The sequence below is a fragment of the Carassius gibelio genome, chromosome A22 (genome assembly GCF_023724105.1).
Source record: "Carassius gibelio isolate Cgi1373 ecotype wild population from Czech Republic chromosome A22, carGib1.2-hapl.c, whole genome shotgun sequence".
NCBI lineage: Eukaryota > Metazoa > Chordata > Actinopteri > Cypriniformes > Cyprinidae > Carassius > Carassius gibelio.
The window spans coordinates 13,883,215-13,907,199 of record NC_068392.1 but is presented as its reverse complement, the minus strand read 5'-3'; the positions used below and the strand labels follow the sequence as shown (position 1 = coordinate 13,907,199).

Here is a 23,985-nt window from a genome sequence, read left to right as displayed (position 1 = left end):
CAAATGGGGATAGGCCTTTTGTAGTGGCTGCCAATGCACATTAAATCTTCTCCATCTGTGAATACTAAATTGAAATTGTACCTTTTTGGTAGAGCGTTTAGAATCAATTAGAGTGACTAGGGGTTTAATTTTTATTTATTTAATTTTTATTTTTTATCATGTTTTTTGTTTCTGTTTGTAATGTTGCTGGGAAGCACTTTAGTCAATGGCAGTTGTTTTAAATGTGCTATAGAAATAAAATTTGCATTGTATTGTATTCTATCTGTTTTCTGTTCTTCAAGCAAATTCTTTGCTTACTCACCTGTGGCAGCAACAATGACAGAACCAAACTCATACTCAATACAGGTTTAAATTGTTTTTATTGAAGAACACAGTATAAATCAAGCGTAGGATCACAGCTAACATAATTTTGTTATAGGAACATTCTCAAAATATTCAGTGTTTGTTCTAGAAACATAAAATATGTCCTGACGTTCGATGAAATTTTTTAAAACTGTATGATATTTCTCAAACATTCAACTTAATTTTGATTTAAAATGTGACATTCTAGGAACCGAGAACTGAGAAGGAAACAGTATTCCCAACTTCAGTTATTACTAACCAGAACGACTTTATTTCTGTCACACAAGAAAATAATTACAGAAATAATTACTGAGAATTAACAGAGATTTGGATGTTGACGTCTTGTTGAAAATTGTATGTTTCATGTCATCATCATGGTGATCAGTGTTTTGACAGTGAGATCTGTGAATGGATTAATTACACAAAACATGTTTTAAACAAGAACTTCTGTAGATGTGGGACATAAAGTAAATCTGGTTAGTAACAATTGAAGCTGGAAATGCTTTTGTGGAGTTGTTTATAATCACAGAACTTGTGTGCATATGTCTTAACAATATTTAAATTACAAGATGAAAAAAGAGAGAAGGCAGATACTTTATGCTTCCATGTTTAATACAAATGCTCCTGCCATTGCTGCAAGAAAGTAATGGTATTTAGCAACTTTTTCATCATGATCTTCTTCATCAGCCTGATTCATACTGATTCAAGATTGGCCATTTCCAGTTTCCCTCTGGCTGCTTGAGCACCTTTTTATAAAGAAAACTGCAATGAAAATAATAACCAATAACACAGGTGATATAATACAAGCCAAGAGCAAAGACAGTCGCGGCCCCTTTCCCTCCTGTTCTGAAAAAAAAAGAAAAAAGAAAGCATTTACAGAAAACATTACTTCACTGTGATACACAGTAGCAGTCATATTGGATAATTGGTGAATTTCAGATATTGGATCAAAAACTTGCAGAATTTAGATTTTAAAACAATTGACTTTGTTTATATTAAAAACATATTGCACTAATCGAATATTTTCACATACCACTGATGATCAGCTTTAGAGTCTGATATTTATTTGAGTTTTTCATATAACAAATGTATTGTCCTGCATCAGTATGTTGAAGATTGATGAGTTTGATGGAGAAATTTCCTCTCAGATACTCTTGAGGGAAAGTTTCAATTCGGTTCTTGTACTCTGGATCCTGTGTCATTGGTGAATTTCTGAGTGGAATTATATCAAATACAATTTTGCTCCCATTGTGTCTCCAGCTCACATCAATGTCTTGAGGTTTATAATCATGTTCAGCTGAGGAACACTGCAGGACAACAGAACCACCAATAACAGCCTCTACTGTGACCTGCAGACACACTGAAATATATATAATTATTATTATTATTTTATTTTTTTCTGTAAGCACACAGTCTGGTATTTATACGTGGTAAATGAATTTAACACTTAAATATAGTTAGCGATACTTCACTGCATCTGCTAAAGCACTTTGGGGAAAACCCCTTTTCCTCCGATGACTGAATCCTTTCAATAATGCAGTGTAATTGCACTGCCATTGGTTTGTGCTGTGAATAAAAAACGAACCAATGGAATGGGCGGAGCCATTTGGCTATATAATCGGACATTTTTGCCAGAAAGCGACACCACAACTCATTCCCTCCTGCTTCCTCACTCTCTCCACTCTCTCCACTCTCTCCTCACTCTCACCTGTCCACATCTCCCTTCCAGACCAGCATCCCTCTGCGGCCGTGAGTGATCTGGTTTTGTTTGGTGGGAGTAAGTGAGATGCCATGGTTGACAGCATATAATTGAACAACTCTGTTGTGCCTTCGAGCACCTTGTTCATGTCTGGGTACCGACAGTTTGTCCACGCAACTGGGCCGAGGCCTTCCTTGTCCCCAAGAAGGATTGTCCCCAAGAAGGATGGCGGCCTAAAGCCCATTCTCAATCTCAGCCACTTGAATCGTAACCATCATGAGATGGTCGTTCAAGATGATTACATTGAAACAGATCCTCTTAGTTTCAGTTGGGCCTGCTCCACATGCGTCCCCTCCAGTACTGGCTGAAACCACGAGTTCCATCCCACGGCTGTGTAACAGCCCTGGCCTCTTATAAAGATCATTAGTGGATGGAATGGGGCATGCCCCTGAGAATGGTTTGCAGAAGGAAGGTGGTCTCGACAGAGACCTCCAACACAGGTTGGGGAGCACTGTGTGAACCGGGTCCAATCCAGAGCTGGGCCTCGCTGTCCACATTTACTTGGTTTTGTAATCTGAACCTTTCGACATAAACAGGGCACTCTGTTATATGACAAAACCAGTGCTTGGTGTTTGCCTTCTTCATGTACACTCTTGGCCCTCACTGAGTTCCTAGACTGTTCTGAATTATCTTGAGACGATTATACAAGGCTGGGCTGACCTCTCTGGGTTCCCCAAAGCATCTTATCAGACTTCGTACAAGTGAAGTATCGACAGGGAACGTACTCGGTTACTTGATTGGTACTTGATTGGTACCTTGATTCCCTGAGATACAGAATGAGTACTGCATATATTGGTACGATATGTAGCTGCAGTCATCACTTCAGTCAAAGTAACCTGAGGATACTATGGTGAAATTCCAGATTATATAGCCAGTCTTCGCAGATGAAGTACCCATTCCGTATCTCAAGAAGCCGGGGTTACGTTAGAAACAAAGCATGTTTTTGTTCTCACCTTTGTTTATCAGCACAGCGAATATAGTAATGAAGCAGTAACTGCAGAAACAAGAAAAAAGTCTCTTTAACTTAATTTAGCTCAACTTTAACTTCAACTTAACATGCTTCAAGCAACACCAACATAATATGTTTGATTTTCATATAACACACATAAGGTAAGATAGGGTAGAGTGTCTCCCATGTCAATGCATGCTATATTGTTACTTTTTGGCAGTAAATGTTTTTGAAGAGGACAAAATATTGAATTGTTTTATATATATATATATATATATATATATATATATATATATATATATATATATATATATATATATATATATTGTGACGAGTCAGCTGCCTCCTCCCTGATTGTCACCGGCACCCCGTCCTAAATCGCCGCCCTTCACCAGGCTCCCGACTGGAGTGGGTGTGTGAGAGGAGGGGCGCTGGACGAGTCAGGGCTGGCGGCGTGTGATGGGGCACACCTGATGTGAATGGAGCCTCATCCCCGCCGCTGTTTAAAAGCCCAACGCGCCTCTCCTCAGGAGACCGGTCTCTTCCCCGTGCATGCACACTGGTGTCCTCGTGGGTCCAGGAAGGGTGCGTTGAGGGACTCCCGCGCCACCAAGACGTGAGCTGCCGGACCCGCGATCCGGATGGGAACCGCACCCGTATACACGGCCGACGGGCCAGGATGCCGGGCCGTCCATCCCCTACCAGCGCCGCGGCCAACGAGAGAGACGCGGCCGCTAGGAGAAGCCGCCGCCCCTCGCGCCCCGGACCAAGGAGGGGAGCGCGTGCGGCCGCCGGACTCCGCCCCTTGCCTGGACCCTTCCTTGATGAACACTGCCCGACCTACACAAATCCCGCAGCACGACGAGGACACCAGATTCCCTGTTATTTTGGACACTTTCCCCCTTTGGCCACTTTTATTCCCTTTGTTTTATGATGTTAATAAAAGCCTCTCCGAGGCCTGACGCCACGCCCACTGTGTCTGTCTTGTGCTCCTCCCGTGACAATATATATATATATATATATATATATATATATATATATATATATATATATATATATATATATATATATATATATATATATATATATATAAATTCAATATTTTCCTAATGACAATTTTATGATCGCTTGTAGAAAGGGTACTAACAAGCACCTTTTCCCCATTATTTTTATTTATCTATTTGTTTATTTTTTATCACAGAATAAGGCAGGAAATACATTTCATAGTTTCTATAGGTCACTAAATGATATGCCAATCAGTACTGCATTATTCATATAGTTTATTTATTACGCGGAGATAACTTGTAAAACACACATAAATCGTTTATTTTCGCAATCATGTGTTTATTGTCTTCAAGTTTTTTTTCTGCTTTTTATTCAGCTCAGCTACAGGGATAGCTGGATACTCCTGCACATCACAAGTCATTACTTCTATGACTCTGTTTTAGACTTTCTGCACCAGACTGCCCTCCGGCTTCAAATATGAATTAAACATACACTGTGTTGAGCACTTCAGATATTCACTTCTCCTCATTTTAGAGGTCATGCATGGACTATCAATATTGTCTCTTTGAATGTAAATCTAGAAACCTCTATGTGTACACACCTGCGGGGGATGTGCAGGGGATGAATTTTCATTTCATTAAAATTCAATATAGAAAATGCAGCTAACATTCTACACACATCAGTATAAACAAAAGTGCCTGTACTCTTTTATTAGCATATAATTTAATTTTAAATAAGACAGATTTTCTTTCCGACATAACATCAACTGTACTGTTTAACAACAGCAACTCAATAATAATAACAATAATAATAATAATAATAGACCTAATATAATTCTGTTTCTAATTCCAGAGTGATTCAGAAGTGCAAATAAATAATTATTTAACTTTTAAACTTAAAATGGTATTTTCTGTTTTGCGTTTCTTTTTCAAAAACTGTGCCACAGCATTTGCTGCTATCAATACAGAAGCATCTGCCGTGCAGTTCTCCATGTGCCCTTTTTATAATTTGAGGACCTGCCTCTCCAAACGTATCTGTATGACCCTGTTATACTGGTAAAACCTTGATTTAACCATAAGACTAGGCAAATCCAACTACTATCATTAACTACTACTAACAAAAACTACCATGAAACACTAACATGAGCCACAAAAGACGATAATCCAAAATGCTAACTGCTAACAACTAAATCAAAATAATGATAAACCTGATAATCAGGTTAATAATATTTAATGTTTAATGAAATTATGATGCTTAAGAGTTTTCCTGTTTTTAATTCTAGTTTAAAAGAAGCATGTGTCAACCCAAACACAGCAGGCCAAACACAAGCAACGAACTAATGTTACATCAGACATTCATTTCCGAGAAGTACGAGTTTCTCCAAATAGCGCTTCTTTCAGAATTCATCTCACATACCTGATCATGGTTCTGGTTCAATATAATCAATATCCTGTATGATTTATTTGACTATATCACTCATAAATATTTCTGAAAATAGAGTGAAATACTACTTTTTCAACTCTTCCGTAGCAATGCCCCATGTGTCGTTCTACAGATGATGTCAGACGTCAAGTGTACGTAAATACGTAAGTAAGAGGTGAGTGTCATCATCAGTTACCAGATGAAATGATCACACTCAAAAATAAAGATCTACCTTTTAAAGTACTCACTAAATTTACCCATGCAATGTATCGTTATCAAAATATATAAACATTGAGTAAAACTGTGCTTTTTGTACTATAGGAAGAATTGGCTCATTTGATTTACAACAGTAATTTTGGTCTAAAGTTTATTATTATTATTATTATTATTATTATTATTATTATTATTTGCCACAATAAATGTTAGTTATAAGCTGTCTCTAAAAGATCTCATATATTCTTTTACACACAGAAGCAAAATGTATGAGTTTGTTGTGAACTTCTATATTTCTGTATGGTAAATATCACATCCACAAAGAAAAACTGCATAATTAAAAATGATTCTTAATAGAAATGGAGTCACTGAAATGATCTTAAATGTCAATCAAATCAAAAAAGAATGATACGTTGTTAAACTTTATAGAGAAATGCTTGGTAACGTCCTTTCTATACATCACCAAATGTGTTGGATCTTGAATCTGTTGCTAGAAAAAAGGAATAAATTATTGTTTTTACCATTTCTTTTATTTACTTTACTTATTATCGTTGTTGTTTACTGTATGTATTTGTTTGTTTTTCTTCTTCTTCTATCTGGTATATAAATGTGTCTCTTTTAAAGTAATTCCACCCTGTATGTCTTAAGAAACGTATAATAACAATAATAAATAAATCAGTAAATTTAAAAATGAATTTAAAAAAAGAAAAAAGAAAAAAGAAAGAAAGAAAGAGTTGCACTCTAGACATCTGTTCCTTATTCAGTATATTCAGACTACTGAGACACAAGTTGACTTTTGATTTTCTGCTGAATTTCCACCATTCCTAATGATCTCAGCTGTCTTGAATAATCTGTCTGGTCTTTAGTTCATTAATACTACTTTTTTATTTTTATTATTGGTTAGACTACAAAATACTGTGCAAAGTTCAGTGAACAATAATTCATTTAAAAATATATTAATAATAATAAAAAAAAAAAAATCATGACATCTGATGTGTCATTTGATCCCATAAGTGAAATGAACAGCAGTAAATTAAGAGTAAATGTACTCAGACTTACATGAGTGTGCGATTGAAGTCTCCTGCCATAAAACTCTTTGGGGGAAAAACAACAACATTGTGTTCAAGTCAAACACTTCTATTATATGACCCTGCTTGCTCACTCTGACCTACAGAGAGAGAGAGAGAGAGAGAGAGAGAGAGAGAGAGGAACTCATAGAGACTGATGCCATCTGCCAGAGATGAGCAGGCGACAGTTATAGGTGTGTTGTGGTTTTATTTCAGATCACCAAGACATCCTCATTCTGATCTACCAAGAAACTAAAAGAAACAGAAAGCAACAGTTTCAGACGCACAGCCTTGTCTTGATATTACCCTTCAAGACTTGTTTGTTATTAGGATATAGTATCAGCATGCAGGTTTGGTTGCTAGTTTTAAATCAGATGAACTTTCTGCAGCCAATACAATTGACTATTGTCAGTGTCTGATTATTTGCACACTATAAATCTAACACAGTTATCAAATGTATTTGCTGTTGTTGTGTTGCTTATATTGTACCACTCTCAGTGTTTAATTGTAAAAGTAACAAACCCACAAGAGAGGTTAGGTGTTGATTTGCAATTTTACAAGTGACATGTGACAATACATTTACTGTCAACAAGTTCAATGAAATTCAACTGTTTGTCTGTTTTCCATAGAATATATTGATGGAAAAGAATGTTATTTTAACAACATAAATGATTAAACACAGCAGCAAGTAATCTGCAGGGCCAGCTGTAGACATAGGAGGCCATAGGGAAAATTCATGTTTGAGCCCCCCCCCCCCCCCTCCACCCTAATAAAAAAGCACTTGAAACAAATATGATCCATAATCTTTTTGCTTATACAACATTTAATTTAAAATTGTGCATATTTGTGCTTATACAGTACAAAAGTTTGGAACATTGCTATGTTTAATGTTTTTGAATAAAGTATTTTATGCTCATCAAGCCTGGATATATTTGATCAAAAATACAATAAAAAATGAATTAACCAAACAATAATATTGTAAAATATTATTACAGTTTAAAATAATTTATCTATTTTACTATAATTTAAATATTTTACCATAATTAAAAAAAAAAAAAATCTGTGATCAAAGCTGAATTTTCATCACACTAATTTAAAGTTTTCAGTGTCACATGATCCTACCTAAATGTCACGGGATGACAAGCGTTTTCTCAAAATGTTTCTGGGTGGGGGTTATTTTGGTGCGACAACGGGCCAGTTCCGGAGTTTCCTTTCATGGATTTGAGGAGGAGGCAGGACCAAGTGGAAAGGACCAAGTGGGAAAGACAGAGCAGGAAGGACTAGCGCGGTGGGGAGATGAAACTTTAGTCGCAGCATTTGGGGAATTGGAGGAACGAATTCACAGCGTGAACGGGAAGAGGATTGGGAAGTGGCTGAACATCTCTATCATCTATACAGCAGCTAAGTGCCCTTTTGGATATTCTCTTGTGAAGCCCTCTTGTCTTTGATATTTGTGGATACAATTGCCTGTGGATAGTGTCTTTGAATTGGTGGAAGACTTGGATTGAAATCTTGTTGAAATATTCCTCACAGTGTGGGAGAGTCAAGCCTTAGATGGCAGAAGTAACCGGCGGCGACCGTGAGCGGGGGCTGTATTTGCTGTGAGTTTGTTGTGGACTGCAGTGCCTAGTGTGAAGTGAACACGTGTGATTCTCTGAGGTGATTAATTGTGAGTGGATACAATTAATCTGTGAGGTGGATATTCTCCTGGCTGCTCTGAAACGTTGTGGAGGGAGGCGATTTGATCATTGCCTGTTTGAAGTTCCGCTGTGATATTCTGAAATGAAACTGCTGTGAATAGTCTCTTGTTACAAGTGTTCCATAGTCTGCCGCTGCCCTCTTGGAGGGGAAGCTGTTCTTTGTCGTGGTCCGCCCTGAGGAGAAGCCATTTGTCCATTGCTGCCCTGTTGAAAGGAAGGCCACTGGGTGCTGCTCTTCTGCCGCTGAACGTTCCACTATTTGTTGGCATGCCTGGAAAGAAAACTGCTGGGTGACGTATTCTATCATTGTCTGCTCTATATTCCACTGTCATACTCTGGAGATAAGCCGTTGTGTGGAGCCTCTCATTATAGACTATTCCATTACATGCCATCTGCCGCGAGGAGAAGCCGCTGATTGAAACCACCTCACCACTGAACGTTCCACTATCTGCTAGCACACTTGGAAAGGGAACCGCTGGGTGAAGTATTCTACCATTGTCTTTATTCTACTGTTATATTCTGGGGATAAATGATTGTGTGAAAGCTTCACATCACAGCCTGTCATACCATCTGATACCTACCTCGAAGGGAAACCGCTGAGTGAAATCTTCCCCTACTGAATGCCTTACTGTCTGCTGGCACCCTCTGGGAGAGAGATCGCTGGGTGACGTACTCTACCATTGTCTGGCTATATTCTGAAATAAGGTGTTGTGTGGAAGCTCTCCATTATAGACTGTCACCTACCCGTTGTCCGCTTTGAAGGGAAGTTGCTGGGCGAAAATCCCCTTAACACTGCATGTCCCACTATCCGCTGGCAACATGGAAAGGAACCGCTGGGTGGAGTAACTTACCATTGTTCGTTCCATACTGATGTGCTCCGGAGGTAAGCCGCTGTGTGGGAGCTCCTCATTATAGAATGTCACTTCTACGGCCCTCCGCTCTGGTATAAGAGACCGCTGAGTGAAACCATCCTATCCTTAGAGGGCCCACTATCGGCTGGCATATAGCGAGAGGAAACCGCTGGGGGAGGTAATTTACCTTTTGTATGCTTATTTAGTTGACATCCTTTGCAGATACGCTGTTGTGTGAAAATCCCTTGATACAGTTTGTTACCTCACCTGTTGTCCAGTGGGTGTAGAAAGGAACTGCTGTGTGTTTGTGTTCCATTGTCGAGCAGGTATTAGTCGTCGGCTGTCCCGAAAAGGAATCACTACTTACATTGAAAGCTTGGGAGGGACTTTTGGAGTGGAGATCTCTGAGTTTTCTCTGTGCTGTTATCTGCCCCGTGGAAGGATTGAGGGTTCCCCGTTCGGTTAACGGTTGGATAGGGATTGTCGTGCCAAACTCCCCACTGTTGCTGAACTGAAGAAACGGAGTGGGAACTCCGTCAACATGTGTTTTAGTGATTAGGGTCTTAACTAAATAAAATTGTACCTTTTTATACTTACCTGGTCGTCCATCTGTGGTGTCTCTGGATAAATTCCTTGAGGTGGTACATTAGTGGGGATCAGGAACCGGCCCGTGACAAACTTGGCGTAGTCGGCAGGGTTCCGCCTCGAGTTGAGTAGCCAGAGACCCACGATGGCAGATGAATACTTGCTGGCAGTCCGGCCTCCAGTTATGCCTGTTTTTATGGGTGCCCCGTGGGCCCAGAAGTATGGAGGACCAGGATCAGAGTGGAGCTTGACAGAGTGGAAGGCCCAGGTGGAGTACCTGGCGGGACTGCAGGGGTTGAGTGCTTCGCAGAAAACTCAGTTTGTGCTTAATTCACTTGAAGGCGAGGCCAAGAGGGAAGTACAAGCCGCACCTGAAGCAACCCGAGGTACAGCTCAAGCAATCTTCAATTTCCTGGCCGGGCAATATGGTGATGCCTCTCCGGTGGCTTTCCTAAGAGCGCAGTTCTTTAATTGTAAACAAGGACCCCGGCAGACTCTGCGAGCCTATGCCTTGCAACTGCGAGAGCAGTTCGCAAGGTTGAAGGGGCGACGTGACCATGGCCTAGGGGAAGAAGAGACCCTGTTAAGATATCAGTTCCTTCTGGGACTCCGTGAGGGGCCCATCCGGCAGAGTTTACGTGTACAGCTTCGTCCGGGCCCTGGGCTGACGTTTGAAGGACTACGGCAAGAGGCCTTGACCCTGGAATCAGATCCCGTCTTTGCCCCAGGAACATTCCTATTCTGATGGAAGTCGAGAGCTTGGATGACGTCCTGCCTGGCCAACGGGTTTGAGTTTTCAGTGGGACGAACAGGGACGGCCAATATGTAACAGCTGTGGAGAGCCGGGGCACATAAGCTGCCAGTGTGGTCAGTGCCGTGGTTCGCAAGGGGTTTTTTAGAGTCACCGGCCACTGTGGGTCAAGTGTGGGTCAAGTCGACGGACCCTTCTTCGTTGTTCGTTTCTAGAGACGGTTTGGTGGGGCACTGACCTTGGATATCCCCTACGTTGGATACTTGGTAACTGATTTTAAGATTCATGGAATTAATGTACCACAAAGAGGGGTTGTGGTTGTACGAGATCATTGTCTGGGGGTACATCGAGCGCTTCTGGGCATGAATGTTCTTGCAGATTGCTAGAAAGAGGTGTTTCGTGTCAGACCAGCTCGAACCATTCCGATGGCGGAAAGGAGAGGATGGGAGAGGATTGTGGCAGATTGTCGTAGGATCCAGATGGCCGGTTCCCAGGGGGATCGGGAGGACCGGGGGAGTCGTTGCAAGGAGAGGGTCTGGAAGAGGAACAGGCACGACTGCTCCAGGGTTTCTTGGCCAAGTGGCAGCAAATCTTCTCGACTCATGACGACGATTATGGGTGTACGGATATTGTGAGGCATCCGATCCATATCGGCGATGCTGCCCCCAGCCGGGAACGATACCGTCAGGTACCACCAACTTTGTACTCTGAGATCCGTACCTTGTTACGAGGGATGCTGGAGAAGGGGGTTATCCGTGAGAGCAGTAGCCCGTGGGCTGCCCCGATTGTCTTAGTTCGGAAGAAGACTGGGGCTTGGAGGTTCTGTGTGGGCTATCGGAAGCTGAATCAAGTCACCAAGAAAGATGCTTTCCCCTTGCCGAGGATAGAGGACTCTCTCACCAGTTTGACACAGGCTTCCATGGTATTGCACCTTAGATCTCGCCAGCGGGTATTGGCAGGTACGGGTGGAGGAGGGGGACCGGGAGAAGACTGCATTCACTACCCCCTTTGAGCTCTTTGAATGGGACCGGGTGCCGTTCGGACTTTGTAACGCCCCAGCTACATTCCAGCGGTTGATGCAGCGGTGTCTGGGTGGTCAGTTGGTGGATTCTGCATTGGTGTATTTGGATGATGTGATCATTTACTCCCCGGATTTCGCCTCACATTTGCGGCATCTGGAACAGGCGTTCCGAGCGATGGAAAAGTATGGTCTGAAGTTACAACCAGACAAGTGCCAATTGCTCCGAAAGGAGGTGAGATTCCTGGGTCACTGCATGAGCGCTGCTGGAGTTTCTGTGGACCCGGACAAGGTGGCGTGGAGATCTCTGAGTTTTCTCTGTGCTGTTATCTGCCCCGTGGAAGGATTGAGGGTTCCCCGTTCGGTTGACGGTTGGATAGGGATTGTCATGCCAAACTCCCCACTGTTGCTGAACTGAAGAAACGGAGTGGGAACTCCGTCAACATGTGTTTTAGTGATTAGGGTCTTAACTAAATAAAATTGTACCTTTTTATACTTACCTGGACGTCTGTCTGTGGTGTCTCTGGATAAACTCCTTGAGGTGGTACATTAGTGGGGATCGGGAACCGGCCCGTGACATAAATCATTCTAATATGCTGATTTGTTATCAACGTTAGAACCAGTGCTTAATGTTTATTTTATAAACTTTGATACTTTTTTTAAGGATTTGTCTTTTCTTAAGAAGTTGTTAAATACATATGAAACATGTCTTACTGTAAGTGTACATTTTACAAAATTGAGATTCACACTTCATCTGAAAGCTGAATAAATAAGCGTCAGTGAATAGTGTCATTTTGGCAATTTTGAGCAGGGTGCAGATGGCATATGCTCTTCTATATCTGTGGTGCGCCAATGCGTTGTTTGCTTTCAAACCAAAGTGTAAATACATGTAAAAAAAAACGTATCCTTGTGGTGCGGCTGATAAAGAACAGCATATCCTGCCTGCATTATGCTTAGATTTGCCAAAATGACGCTACACGAATTGATGAATAAAGTCATCACTTTTGTTTTCTTTGTGTAGAAAAAGTATTCTCATCACTTCATAACGTTACAGTTGAATCACTGATGGCAGATGGACTATTCAGATGATGCTTTTCATACTTTTTTGGACCTTGACAGTGTTATTTATTTGGCACTCAGTGGCACAGGCACAAAGGTTCCCGGGTTTTCATCCAAACTATCTTGAATTGTGTTCAGAAGACGAATGAAGCATTTACAGGTTTGGAATGGCAGAGGGGAAAGTGACTAATGACAAAAACAAGCAGGAGAGGAGCGCCCAAGTGCTATCATTCAGTATGTGGGTCAGATCTGGGGCTAAACAACGTTGCTATCTGTGATTATTTCTATTATTTTTTCTGACAAAAAAACGAGCTGGTAATCTTCAGAAATGTAAAGTAGGACATTTCTAGTGGCTTTTTATGAGTCCAAGTTTTCTGATTATTTCATTCATTCACCTGACACAAACATACCTGAATTCAAATAGTTTTTGAAGTCATATAATGTGAGACTATTTTTGGCTTTCTCTAACACTCTGCAACGGAATCAGGTAAAACTAGAAGTGTCTAAACACACACTTGTTAGACTGGAAAGTACGTATTAGAGGAAGTGAACCTCCCATATTACTTTCTATGACAAGAGTACATTTTTAGTAAACAGTCTGTAGAATTCAGAAGACAAACCTTCCGCCCATTCTTGGAAATGTGTTGAGTTTAAGATGACTGATAGCATCAGTAATGTTCTCCAAACAGGGACAGATCACACATGCAAATCTACCCTACCAATTTCACAACTACTGTATGTAGCAAAAAAAAATAATAATAATATTAACTGTTGCTAAATAGAGTAACTATGACTTGTGGAAAGTATAGCAGAAAATTGCACCATTGTTTGTAGAAGAGATGATAGTAACTTCAAGACTTTAGTTTGAGGCATTAAGATGCAATTTACAATTCACAGCCTGACTTCAAAAGAATCTCAATTTTTATTAATTTAAATATATTAATAAAAATGCCATTTGGGTAATTTTTAAGTTTGGCCCAGTAGAGGGCAGCACACAACAGAGAGACAAAGACCTATTCAAACAACTCAGAAAGAGACTTTCTATATTCGAGCATTTTTAACTATAAATAACTATTCCTTTAACAGTCTGTTTTTAGCATACACATATATTTTGCTGTTAATGCTTATAGACGACTTGATTTGCTATTGACTTCTACTATTGACTATTCAAGCAGTATATTTTTTTTTCAAATAAGGCTTCATATCTTAAATAATTTTTTTCTTCTCATTTAAACTTATATTGTTTTAGGGAAGTGTAGACACTTTTACTGAAAAGCATTGCAAAACATATACTTCATGTTTGACACAGAAGTGCAAAGAGCACATTTAGGACTTAGAATATTTTCTTAGAAGTGAATGTGATTGTGCCAAGTAGCAAATGTTTGCTGGACAAACATCCTTGTTGGTCCTGGATCAACATCCCTATCAACCAGTCCAAAAGTTTCTGGCTAATGTTAGGATATAAGACTATGTGAATCACATGTTGTTTTCTTGATTTACTGTAGCAGCGCTCATACTATAAGAGTATGTGGTGATAATATCAATCAGGTGTAAAAACATCACAGCATCTGACTGCTCAGATCATGTTGCTGAACTGATCATACAGACCATAAAAGCACCGGTTTGGACACAGTCATTCCACTGGTTTTGTTGACTGTCAATGTAAGCACATGACAAGAATGCAGAAGTCCCACCTAAAACTCTATCCAAACCTAGAAGAGCAATCTTCTTAAAGATATTTAAAACCGGAGTCCTTAACAGCCTATAACATACAATTAAATTATTTAGCACACTTCTTTTATTCTCATTGATATTGCGTTAATTGGTGCATTCATCCAAGAAATATCTTCAATGCAAGCAGAGCTTCTTGTATTGTATGCATTATATGGCATGTGTTTTTGTATTATGTTGACTTATGTTAATTAAATGCTTTTGATGTCTATTCTTATCATACTGCTTCTTGAATACAAAAAACCTGTTTGCTTTTTCAGTTGTCAGAAGCATGACCTGACGTCTTTATCTGCTGTTTTTCATTTACTTTTAAGGAGTGGTGCTTGATTTGGCACCAGGCCGTTTGTCATATATATTGCCACAAGTGAGGAAGAGCCTCATGTGTTTATCATATTCTGGTGCCAAGATGCATTTAGAGGCCTTTAAAGCCCACATTGATCCCTCGAGGAGCCCTATTATTCACTGCCTCAAGAACCCTCATCCAGCTTTGGCTTTCTTGTTTATGCACTTTATGTAAATGTAAATAAAGAGTACAAAATAATATATTTTGGCCCTTTTGGAGATGCAGGTTGTACCAACAAGGATAAAGCTTTAATCTATATGAAATCAAGGTTACACTAATAATTCTGTTACACTAATCTTAATTTAAACCTTGTTTAAAAATAAGCAGGCTTACATTGAATCTGTCGTTTTGATCCTGGATTTAATTTCACAATAAACCTGGATTAACTATAATCTTGGTCCGTTACAGTTAAAGAGCCACACAGATGGGAAATCAAAAATTACCTGTATTAGAGTGTATGATATAGCTGTCCATCAGTGTAAACAATGTGCAAAGTAATTTAACCAAAAAGTACACGATTTATAAAGTTATTGGCTTCTAAAGTAAGGAGTCGACTCTGAATCGTTGAAACGAGTCATTATAGATTTCAAATCTTTTGCCCATCTCTATGTACGTCACTAGGAGCACTTTGCATAATCTCCGCCTACCGTCTTGAGAGAAACGGATCTCTGACCTGCCCCACCCCCCACACAGACGCTCTGGTTGGTGAGAGAGCATCATGTTGAGGAGACAGTGTGTTTTTAATTGTTAAGGCAAGTTTGTTTTATTTTCACTGCCAAAGAATGAAGATCAGAAGAACCAATGGCTAAAATTCATTTTTTACCACAATACGCAGATTCAAACTGAAGCGCGCGGCTTGAATACACCCACACAGAAGAAAAAGCAGCGAGACTGTTCAAGTTTTTAATTTAACTGTTTGCTTCGCGTTGAGAGGAATAAGACATAATTCACCCCAAACAGATGCTAACGCTTTGTTTACCATGAAGTTGTGTGCGGAACAACCAATCAAAACTATTTCAGTTGACCAATCAGAACACAGTATGCTAACGAAAGGTGGGGTTTAAGGAAACTGAATCTTTTGAACAGATTCGCGCGAACCGTTTGGGGATCTCTGAGAATTGGGGTAATTTTAAAATGATATTTTGTCAAAATTACAATGTTTTTTAACCTTGGATGGATTTAAACCTAATGTACAGGACTTATAAACAGTGATAGGAAGCTTAGAATTTTCATCTTACTGGCTCTTTAAGGATTAACTTCTCAAAATGGCTGCACTTATTTTGGATACAGGTCACAATGAGGTGTTCCAATAGCGACCCCTAAAGGATTCAGTGTCTCGTTCCCTACTCTGGGAACCACTTAACTGCATAAAAGTGGTTAAAGTGTAGTTATATCTATATAGCATGTAGTAGTGTATAGTATGTAGTAGGCTAGTACAGTAACGAAGTAAATGCAGTATAGTATGTAGTGTGTGTATATATATATATATATATATATATAATACACCTATTCATTCATTCCTTTTATTACAGTAACATGCATTTATGATATTACAGAAATAACTATTAACATGTTATACTGTATATTTAATCAAACAAACAAATATATAAATAAATAAATGGATAGTTTATATCTTTACAGAAATCATAGCCTATTGTTTACTAGGCGTATATTTAGCACATAAATAAATTGTTTTTTTGTAATGTTTCCTTCATTTTCAATCTATTTCCTACATTGCTACAATTCACTAAAAATATTTGTACTCCCTGTAGTTCTGTAATTTGCATCTGTAATACTTTCATTTGTAAAAGAAGCACCTTTATATGTAACTTGGCATTTTCAAATGGAATTACATTCTTTTCGTTCTCTAATTGTAGTAATTCAAGATGAATTTCGCTTGAAAATACTTTTTTTTTTTGTATTTTGCTCTTTGTGGGCTCTAAGCATTCAGCTTGATCTTGTGCCTGAACTGCTCCATCGAGCAGGAATCGGTCATTTAATCGTCATCATTCGCATCTAGGTTAAATATTGTAAGTTCCGCATTTTTAAACCAACAATGTCCAGAGCACAGAAATATGAAAATGAAATGCAGCTAACATACTTTTGTGGGACGATGTCAGTTACTCCAGCTGGTTAGCAGTGGAATCGTCGTTGAATGGGTTGCGCAATGGGGTGTAATTTCTCTTCTGTGTTGCATCTTGTTTCACTTTCGCTTTGAGGTTTTGCAGCTGGCTTTCAGACTATATCGCGCTTGTCCTCAATCTCCACAGAAGAATTGAAATCAGCATTCAGCTGGACCCAGCGTCTTCATTCTTTTAAACTCACCACTGTCGCAGTGTCTGGTCTGTGTTTCCCTGGGTGTCCACTAGTGGTCTCACTTCCCATAGAGTCACCCCACTGCAGGCAGTACAATTCCCACAAGTCTTTGTCACATTCATCACTGTTAATTGCACTCAGCTGTCCCCACTTTCATCGTTTTCACCTGTCCATATATATCCTGTTTGTTTCTGCATTGTTTGTGTGTGTGTTCGTGACAACCACATTTTCAGGAGTGGACAGTTTTCTTCTGAATATTAAATATTGTTTGCTAAACTAATAATTTCCTTCAGAAATGTTTTTTTTTTCTTTTCTTTTTTGAAGTATTAAGTAAGACTTTGTTCCCCTATAGTTATTCAAAGCCTTATTATGCTGCTTCCAACACCAACATGCCTTCTAAATAAAAATAATTAAAATTGTATTACCTTCAGTACATTCAAAACACAACCAGATTTGATTTCAGATGACAGATTTTGTTTTTAGATATTTATGAAGTATTTTTTTTTTTTTTAATTATTTTTAGCAGCTTGTTGTGGCTTGCCGCCAACAGGATTGACTATTGTCAATTATTGATTATTCATACATTATAAATCTAACAGATTTATTTTCAGTTTTATTTGTTGTAGCTGTGTTGCTTACATCGTCCACTCTCTGTCTGACATGTTGTTACCCTTCATGTGTTAACTGTAACAGTAGCAGACTCACAAGTATGGTGATCGGAGGGGACATGTTCACTTTACTTAGTTTTGCCGTGTTCATGACATATTAACTTCTGGGAAAGTGATAAAGTGTTGTGGCCATGAGATTTTTTTTGTCAAGGTACACATGCACATTGTTACATCATAACAGTACACATATTTAAAACACATGGCCTCACAGATGTAATTTAAAAAATGATTTGTCTGTATTTTAGGTGCTCACAATTACATGCACAGAGGCCCTGTGGGTTCCTGCACGAATACACAGTTAAATACACAGTGGCTTATGATCACTGATTTAAACATCATCTGAGATTTAAACATCATTAAAGTGTTGTTAAAACAAAGGACAACACAAAACTAAATATTGAGCATGAGCATCTGAATTCTAGCACTGAACTAAAACCAAACCAGACAGGAGCCTCAAGATCCAGATATCACACTTCAAACACACACAACACACCACACGAGCAGAGTGAAGAGAAGATGTGGAGGTTCAACAAACACACACAACACACCACACGAGCAGAGTGAAGAGAAGATGTGGAGGTTCAACAAACACACACACAACACACGACACGAGCAGAGTGAAGAGAAGATGTGGAGGTTCATCAAACACACACAACACACCACACGAGCAGAGTGAAGAGAAGATGTGGAGGTTCAACAAACACACACACAACACACGACACGAGCAGAGTGAAGAGAAGATGTGGAGGTTCATCAAACACACACAACACACCACACGAGCAGAGTGAAGAGAAGATGTGGAGGTTCAACAAACACACACACACACAACACACCACACGAGCAGAGTGAAGAGAAGATGTGGAGGTTCATCAAACACACACAACACACCACACGAGCAGAGTGAAGAGAAGATGTGGAGGTTCAACAAACACACACACAACACACCACACGAGCAGAGTGAAGAGAAGATGTGGAGGTTCAACAAACACACACAACACAACACACGAGCAGAGTGAAGAGAAGATGTGGAGGTTCAACAAACACACACAACACACCACACGAGCAGAGTGAAGAGAAGATGTGGAGGTTCAACAATAATTTAGAACATTTCTGTTGTGATCTGAGAAATATACTAAGCTATCATCTAACATGATCAAATATCAAGAGTGCTGAACTTAAAGCAGTGATGATGGTGAGGTTTATAAGCTGTTGTGGTCAGAACAAATTTGATTTGACTTCCTCTACTTGATGAAGGAAGGGCTTCTTTTGTCTTCCTGTCTCTGCTTTAGATTCATCTTCAGTGTTGTGTGGAAGGAAACACGACAACAAGATGAAGATCATTCAGCTTCAGTTCTGTGAGTTTTTACATGATATCAGGATATTTACATGCTTTCTAACTTTATTAAATCATAACTAGTTTTATGTTATGCATCACAGGGGGTTTACATGAGTAATGTTTTATTTTATTTATTTATTTATCTTACAGATGTATTAATCTGTTGTCAAGCAGCAGTTTCAGATCTACTGACTGATCTGGGATCAAATGTGACCATAAACTGTGATCTTGATGAAAATGAGGTTTATTGGATTTTACTGAAAACAGCAGATCCTCCGACACTGATTCTACGAACATTTCCAACACCAATACCACCTTTTTACTATAATAATACATTCAGAAACAAATATTCAGTGCAGTTTAAACATCGTCTGGTTATTAATAATGTGACTGCTGATGAATTAGGAGTTTATTACTGTATGAACACACGCACTCCTCCAAAACTCAGTAACAGCACCAGAATATACTTCACCGGTGAGTTCATTTATTAATTCAGTGATCAAGACACTGATGAACACTACTTACATACATAGATGCCATTTCCTGCTTAATTTTTAAAGATAATTATATAACTTTTTTGTTTTTAAGTATTACATTTTAGTAAAGTATGTCATCAGTATTTTCAGTGCTACAAATCTGCAACCATTGCATTTACAGTACAGTTATAATGACAGACTGTGAACTTTTTCTTTACAGAACCGTTTCATCAAACTGAGTCTCACAATCATACAGTTCTGGAGATTATTGATCAGAATCAGACACAATGGCAGATTATTAGCATCATATCTGCTCTGATGAATGGACTTCTGATCATTGTGGTGATTGGTGAGTTACTTTCAGCCATCTGTAAAAATATCACTATGATGGTTTCTCCGTATGCTAAAGTCAATAAAACATGTAAATATTAATTATTTAAGCTTTCGACTACATTTTTATGGTTTCTAGGTTTATTGAAATGTTCTGCAGAACAATCCCGACTCGAAGCTGATCAGCAGCAGACACAAGATACAGAACAACATCAGGAGCATTTACACTTCAAAACATGTGAATCCATCCTCATTACTAAAATTCATTTCTGTCTTGATAATTATTGAGGATTCTTGCTGATCTGTAAATTAGTGCTCCATAACTCTTCATTTTGATTTATATTTGTTCAAATGCAGCTGAATATATTGCTCTTTCAGGATTTCATGTGGATCTTTAAGAGATAATATTTGCTCCAACCAAATCAACAGCACCTACCTTCAATGATGAAACTTATTTCTTCTGCTTTTAAAGAATAGTTGGAAGTCATGATATTAATGTCTATTAGTTTCTTGAACTAACAGCTATACAGGTAGTTGTATATTTTTCTTCTTGTAAAAGCCTTTGTATTTTAGTGGGTCTCATAAATCTAGGATCATATTTTGCCCTTCCTGCTTCTGATTTAATTTGTGTTCAGGAAATTGATGTTTCTTAGTTGGTCTCTTTGTCATTTGGAAGACTTTGTTTTGGAATCGCTGTATCCATCTTTATCTGCTGAAAAGTGGTCGACATGGACATTTCTTTTTCTACCACTTTGACCTTGAAAGAAAAGTGTGAAAATTATATATATATATATATATATATATATATATATATATATATATATATATATATATATATATATTAGGCCTGATTGGTTGAGTTTTTCATGCTGTTGGACCAGGAAGAGGCTAGATGTTATATATAAAGAACTGTTTAATATTTTGTTAGTTTATGATTTGTTTAGTATTCAGTTAAATGACAATAAGATAATAAAGTCTGAGATTGTGAAATGTCATGGCTTGTCATGTGTGTGTATATTCTTTGCCTGTGTTTTAATAAAATGAAACCGTGAAGAATCTGTCTGCTGGGAATTTTAAAATGTGTTCAAATAGAAATTAAAATAGAAATCTGAAAAATCCCAAAAATGAATGACAGAATATCTATTATAAAACAATATTACACTTAATCATGTAAACAGCATTTTTCTTCATTACCAAAATAATTTCAACATCAGTTTAAATAATGTCACACTGTTGATTAATTAGGACTTTATGACTGTATGAACACAAACAAACAATAAGCACCATTTCCATATTCATCACATCAAAATAAAAATTACAAATTAAAATGGCCAGGCATGAATCACACCTTGAAAATGAATGTGCTACTTTTTTTGATGTCATAATCTTTAAATAATAATAAACAAAACTGTTTTTTTTTTTTTTTTTTTTTTTTTTTTTTAACTCATCTAAACTGAAGTGTTAAACCCAAACCAGAAACATGTTCCACTGGCTTTGACACTTGACAACCATCTCTCACCTCTGTCTACAGTGGAGGTTTAACTGTGAAACGAATGCAGTGTTTTTCTATATCTTTATGATTAAGTTCTCACAGTTGTCTTAACCTCAAATGAAAGAGCAACATTGCAGAATGAATGCTTTCAGTGTTTTACCACATTTAGCACATTTAGTTCATATTTTTGGCTGGTCTAGCCTGAAAAAATAAGCTTTTTATTAAGCATAAGAAACAACAGACATCAGATCTCATTGATGATTTTAAATATGACATTTAATCATAAGCTTGGTAAACAGAATTGTATGCTTCTGTCACTGGGTGACTAATCCGGGCGGAACTGTAGTGTGGGAAATATTTCCGCCCGGACCAATTTAAGTGAAACATAAGTTCTGTTCCGGTTGGCCCAAGGCGGGGAAATTATCCAAAATACATGTCAGGTGTGGGAAGAGGACGTGTTGGATACCGATTGGAGGATCGGGAAGGATGCAGTGATATAAAAGGGGTTGGTTTATGAACAGGAGTAGGGTTTTTGTTCTGCTGTTGTTCCACGGGATACGGAAGTGGCTGGTGTGGCGTGGATGTTGCGATTTACGGGCTGCAACGGAGAATCCAAGGAAAATGGATATTGGAAGTGCGGAGGAAGTTAAGTGATCGACCTTTTGTATGTTGTGTCTACCTCTTATTGTGGATTGAGTTGAAGGAGCGATCCTACGTTTGGAAGGCCCCTGAGTGAAGGAGATCATTGAATTTGTGTTGGGAGAGGACAACACTGTGCACTGGTGGGTGAAGACTTTACGAACATTTCTTGTATATTATGGAGAGTGAATGACGGATGTGGAGGGAGACTAACCGCCTTTAAGAAAGGATTCCGACTGCATATCTCTCCGTAGCAGTGGAAAATCCCCCTCCCTCTTGTGTTGATCTGATAATCCTCAGTGCTTGTGTGTTTACTCAGTGTTGATAGTAGTGCCTTGCGTTGGAGATCGCTGGGAAAGACGGAGAGACTCCGGTGTACGATATATCTGCCTGCTGTGGTCTGCCCTCCTGCCTTTGTCCATCTGACCCGCCCTGTCAGGACTCTGAGCCCGAAACGGGAATACACCACCGATCTTCTTTCACTGAGTGTGTGGAGTGTGGTGAGTGCTGCTATATTGAAGTGTACACACGAGAAGAATTGTAGTGCCTTTGTGGTGTGTGGTGTTTGTCCGTGGTTGTGTCCCTGGTCGTAGGAAGAGGCCTGACGGAGAGGAGTAGTGTATTGGTGGCAACCACAGTCTTTACCTTAAGTAAGCTGGAGCTCGGACGTGTTGGAGGCGCCTCTGGAGGAGGTTGGATGTCGTTGCCCACGCAGCAATCCCTGGAAGCGAAGGACAACAGCCGATCCTCCCCCGTGTGCCCCCTTGTCAAGCTGGGCGGGAAGCCCAGTATTGTTTGCAGTTTCATCTGTAAGGCCCACCAGCCGTCAGTCATCGACTAAACCCGTATCTGCTTGGAATACAGACCTCTGAATATCTTCAGTGGTGAGTAGCGCATTAACAGCCCAGCCCCGTGAATACTCACCTGTGTATGGAACACTGTACTTACATTGAGAGCTAGAACCCCTGCACGCTAACAGCTCAGCCCTGTGAATACTTACCTGTGTATGGAACACTGTACTTACATTGAGAGCTAGAACCCCTGCACGCTAACAGCTCAGCCCTGTGAATACTTACCTGTGTATCGAACTCTGTACTTACCTGAGAGCTAGAACCCCTGCACGCTAACAGCTCAGCCCTGTGAATACCCACCTGTGTATGGAACACTGTACTTACATTGAGAGCTAGAACCCCTGCACGCTAACAGCTCAGCCCTGTGAATACTTACCTGTGTATCGAACACTGTACTTACCTGAGAGCTAGAACCCCTGCACGCTAACAGCCCAGCCCTGTGAATACCCACCTGTGTATCGAACACTGTATTTACCTGAGAGCTAGAACCCCTGTACGCTAACAGCCCAGCCCTGTGAATACCCACCTGTGTATCGAACACTGTATTTACCTGAGAGCTAGAACCCCTGTACGCTAACAGCCCAGACCTGTGAATACTTACCTGTGTATTGAACGCTGTACATACCTGAGAGCTAGAACCTCTGCACATTGACAGCCCAGCCCTGTGAATATCCACCTGTGTATTGAACACTGTACTTCCCTGAGAGCTAGAACCTCTGCACGCCAACAGCCCAGCCCTGTGAATACTTACCTGTGTATTGAACGCTGTACTTACCTAAGAGCAAGAACCTCTTCACATTAACAAGCCCAGCCCTGTGAATACTCACCTGTGTATTGAACACTGTACTTACTTGAGAGCTAGAACCCCTGCACGTCAACTGCCTAGCTCTTGCTTTAAACTTACCTGGAGTGGAGTCGGCGGGAAATTAAGGGCTGAAGTGGAGTGTTGTCGAGGAAGGGCTGAAGAGGAGTGTTCTTGAGACTGGAATCCGTATTTGTGGATAAAGAATAGTTCGAGTCATCATTAGTTTTAAAGTTTCCTTACCCCTTTCCCCAAACTTTTAAACAAATAAAATTGTTAC

The 23,985-nt window shown here is 39.5% G+C and overlaps 1 protein-coding gene and 1 long non-coding RNA gene across 3 annotated transcripts; both read right to left on the bottom strand.

The window, feature by feature from the left end:
- Nucleotides 1–348: 348 nt before the first annotated feature.
- On the bottom strand, nucleotides 349–5,841 carry LOC127943184 (CD276 antigen homolog). 2 transcript variants are annotated; one of them, XM_052539420.1, is made up of 4 exons: nucleotides 5,472–5,841; nucleotides 3,055–3,095; nucleotides 1,376–1,702; nucleotides 349–1,188 (listed from the first exon to the last, which is right to left on the bottom strand). In XM_052539420.1, the coding sequence occupies exons 1-4, from the start codon at nucleotides 5,477–5,479 to the stop codon at nucleotides 1,046–1,048; spliced, it is 519 nt and encodes a 172-aa protein (XP_052395380.1). In that variant the 5' UTR covers nucleotides 5,480–5,841; the 3' UTR covers nucleotides 349–1,045. The 2 variants fall into 2 exon arrangements, with proteins under 2 accessions (XP_052395380.1, XP_052395379.1); XM_052539419.1 differs by having other exon boundaries at nucleotides 349–1,183.
- Nucleotides 5,842–22,212: 16,371 nt separating this feature from the next.
- On the bottom strand, nucleotides 22,213–23,612 carry LOC127943193 (uncharacterized). The gene is made up of 3 exons (XR_008149596.1): nucleotides 23,491–23,612; nucleotides 23,204–23,415; nucleotides 22,213–23,128 (listed from the first exon to the last, which is right to left on the bottom strand). It is a non-coding gene; the product is annotated as an uncharacterized LOC127943193 (long non-coding RNA).
- Nucleotides 23,613–23,985: the final 373 nt, after the last annotated feature.

Bases quoted from the DNA above. Each gene is read 5' to 3' on its own strand.
- LOC127943184 (XM_052539419.1), bottom strand. The intron at 1,703-3,054 runs GTGAGAACAAAA...TATATATTTCAG, and splicing joins CGCTGTGCTGATAAACAAAG to TGTGTCTGCAGGTCACAGTA. The intron at 1,184-1,375 runs GTATGTGAAAAT...TTTTCAGAACAG, and splicing joins TCTAAAGCTGATCATCAGTG to GAGGGAAAGGGGCCGCGACT.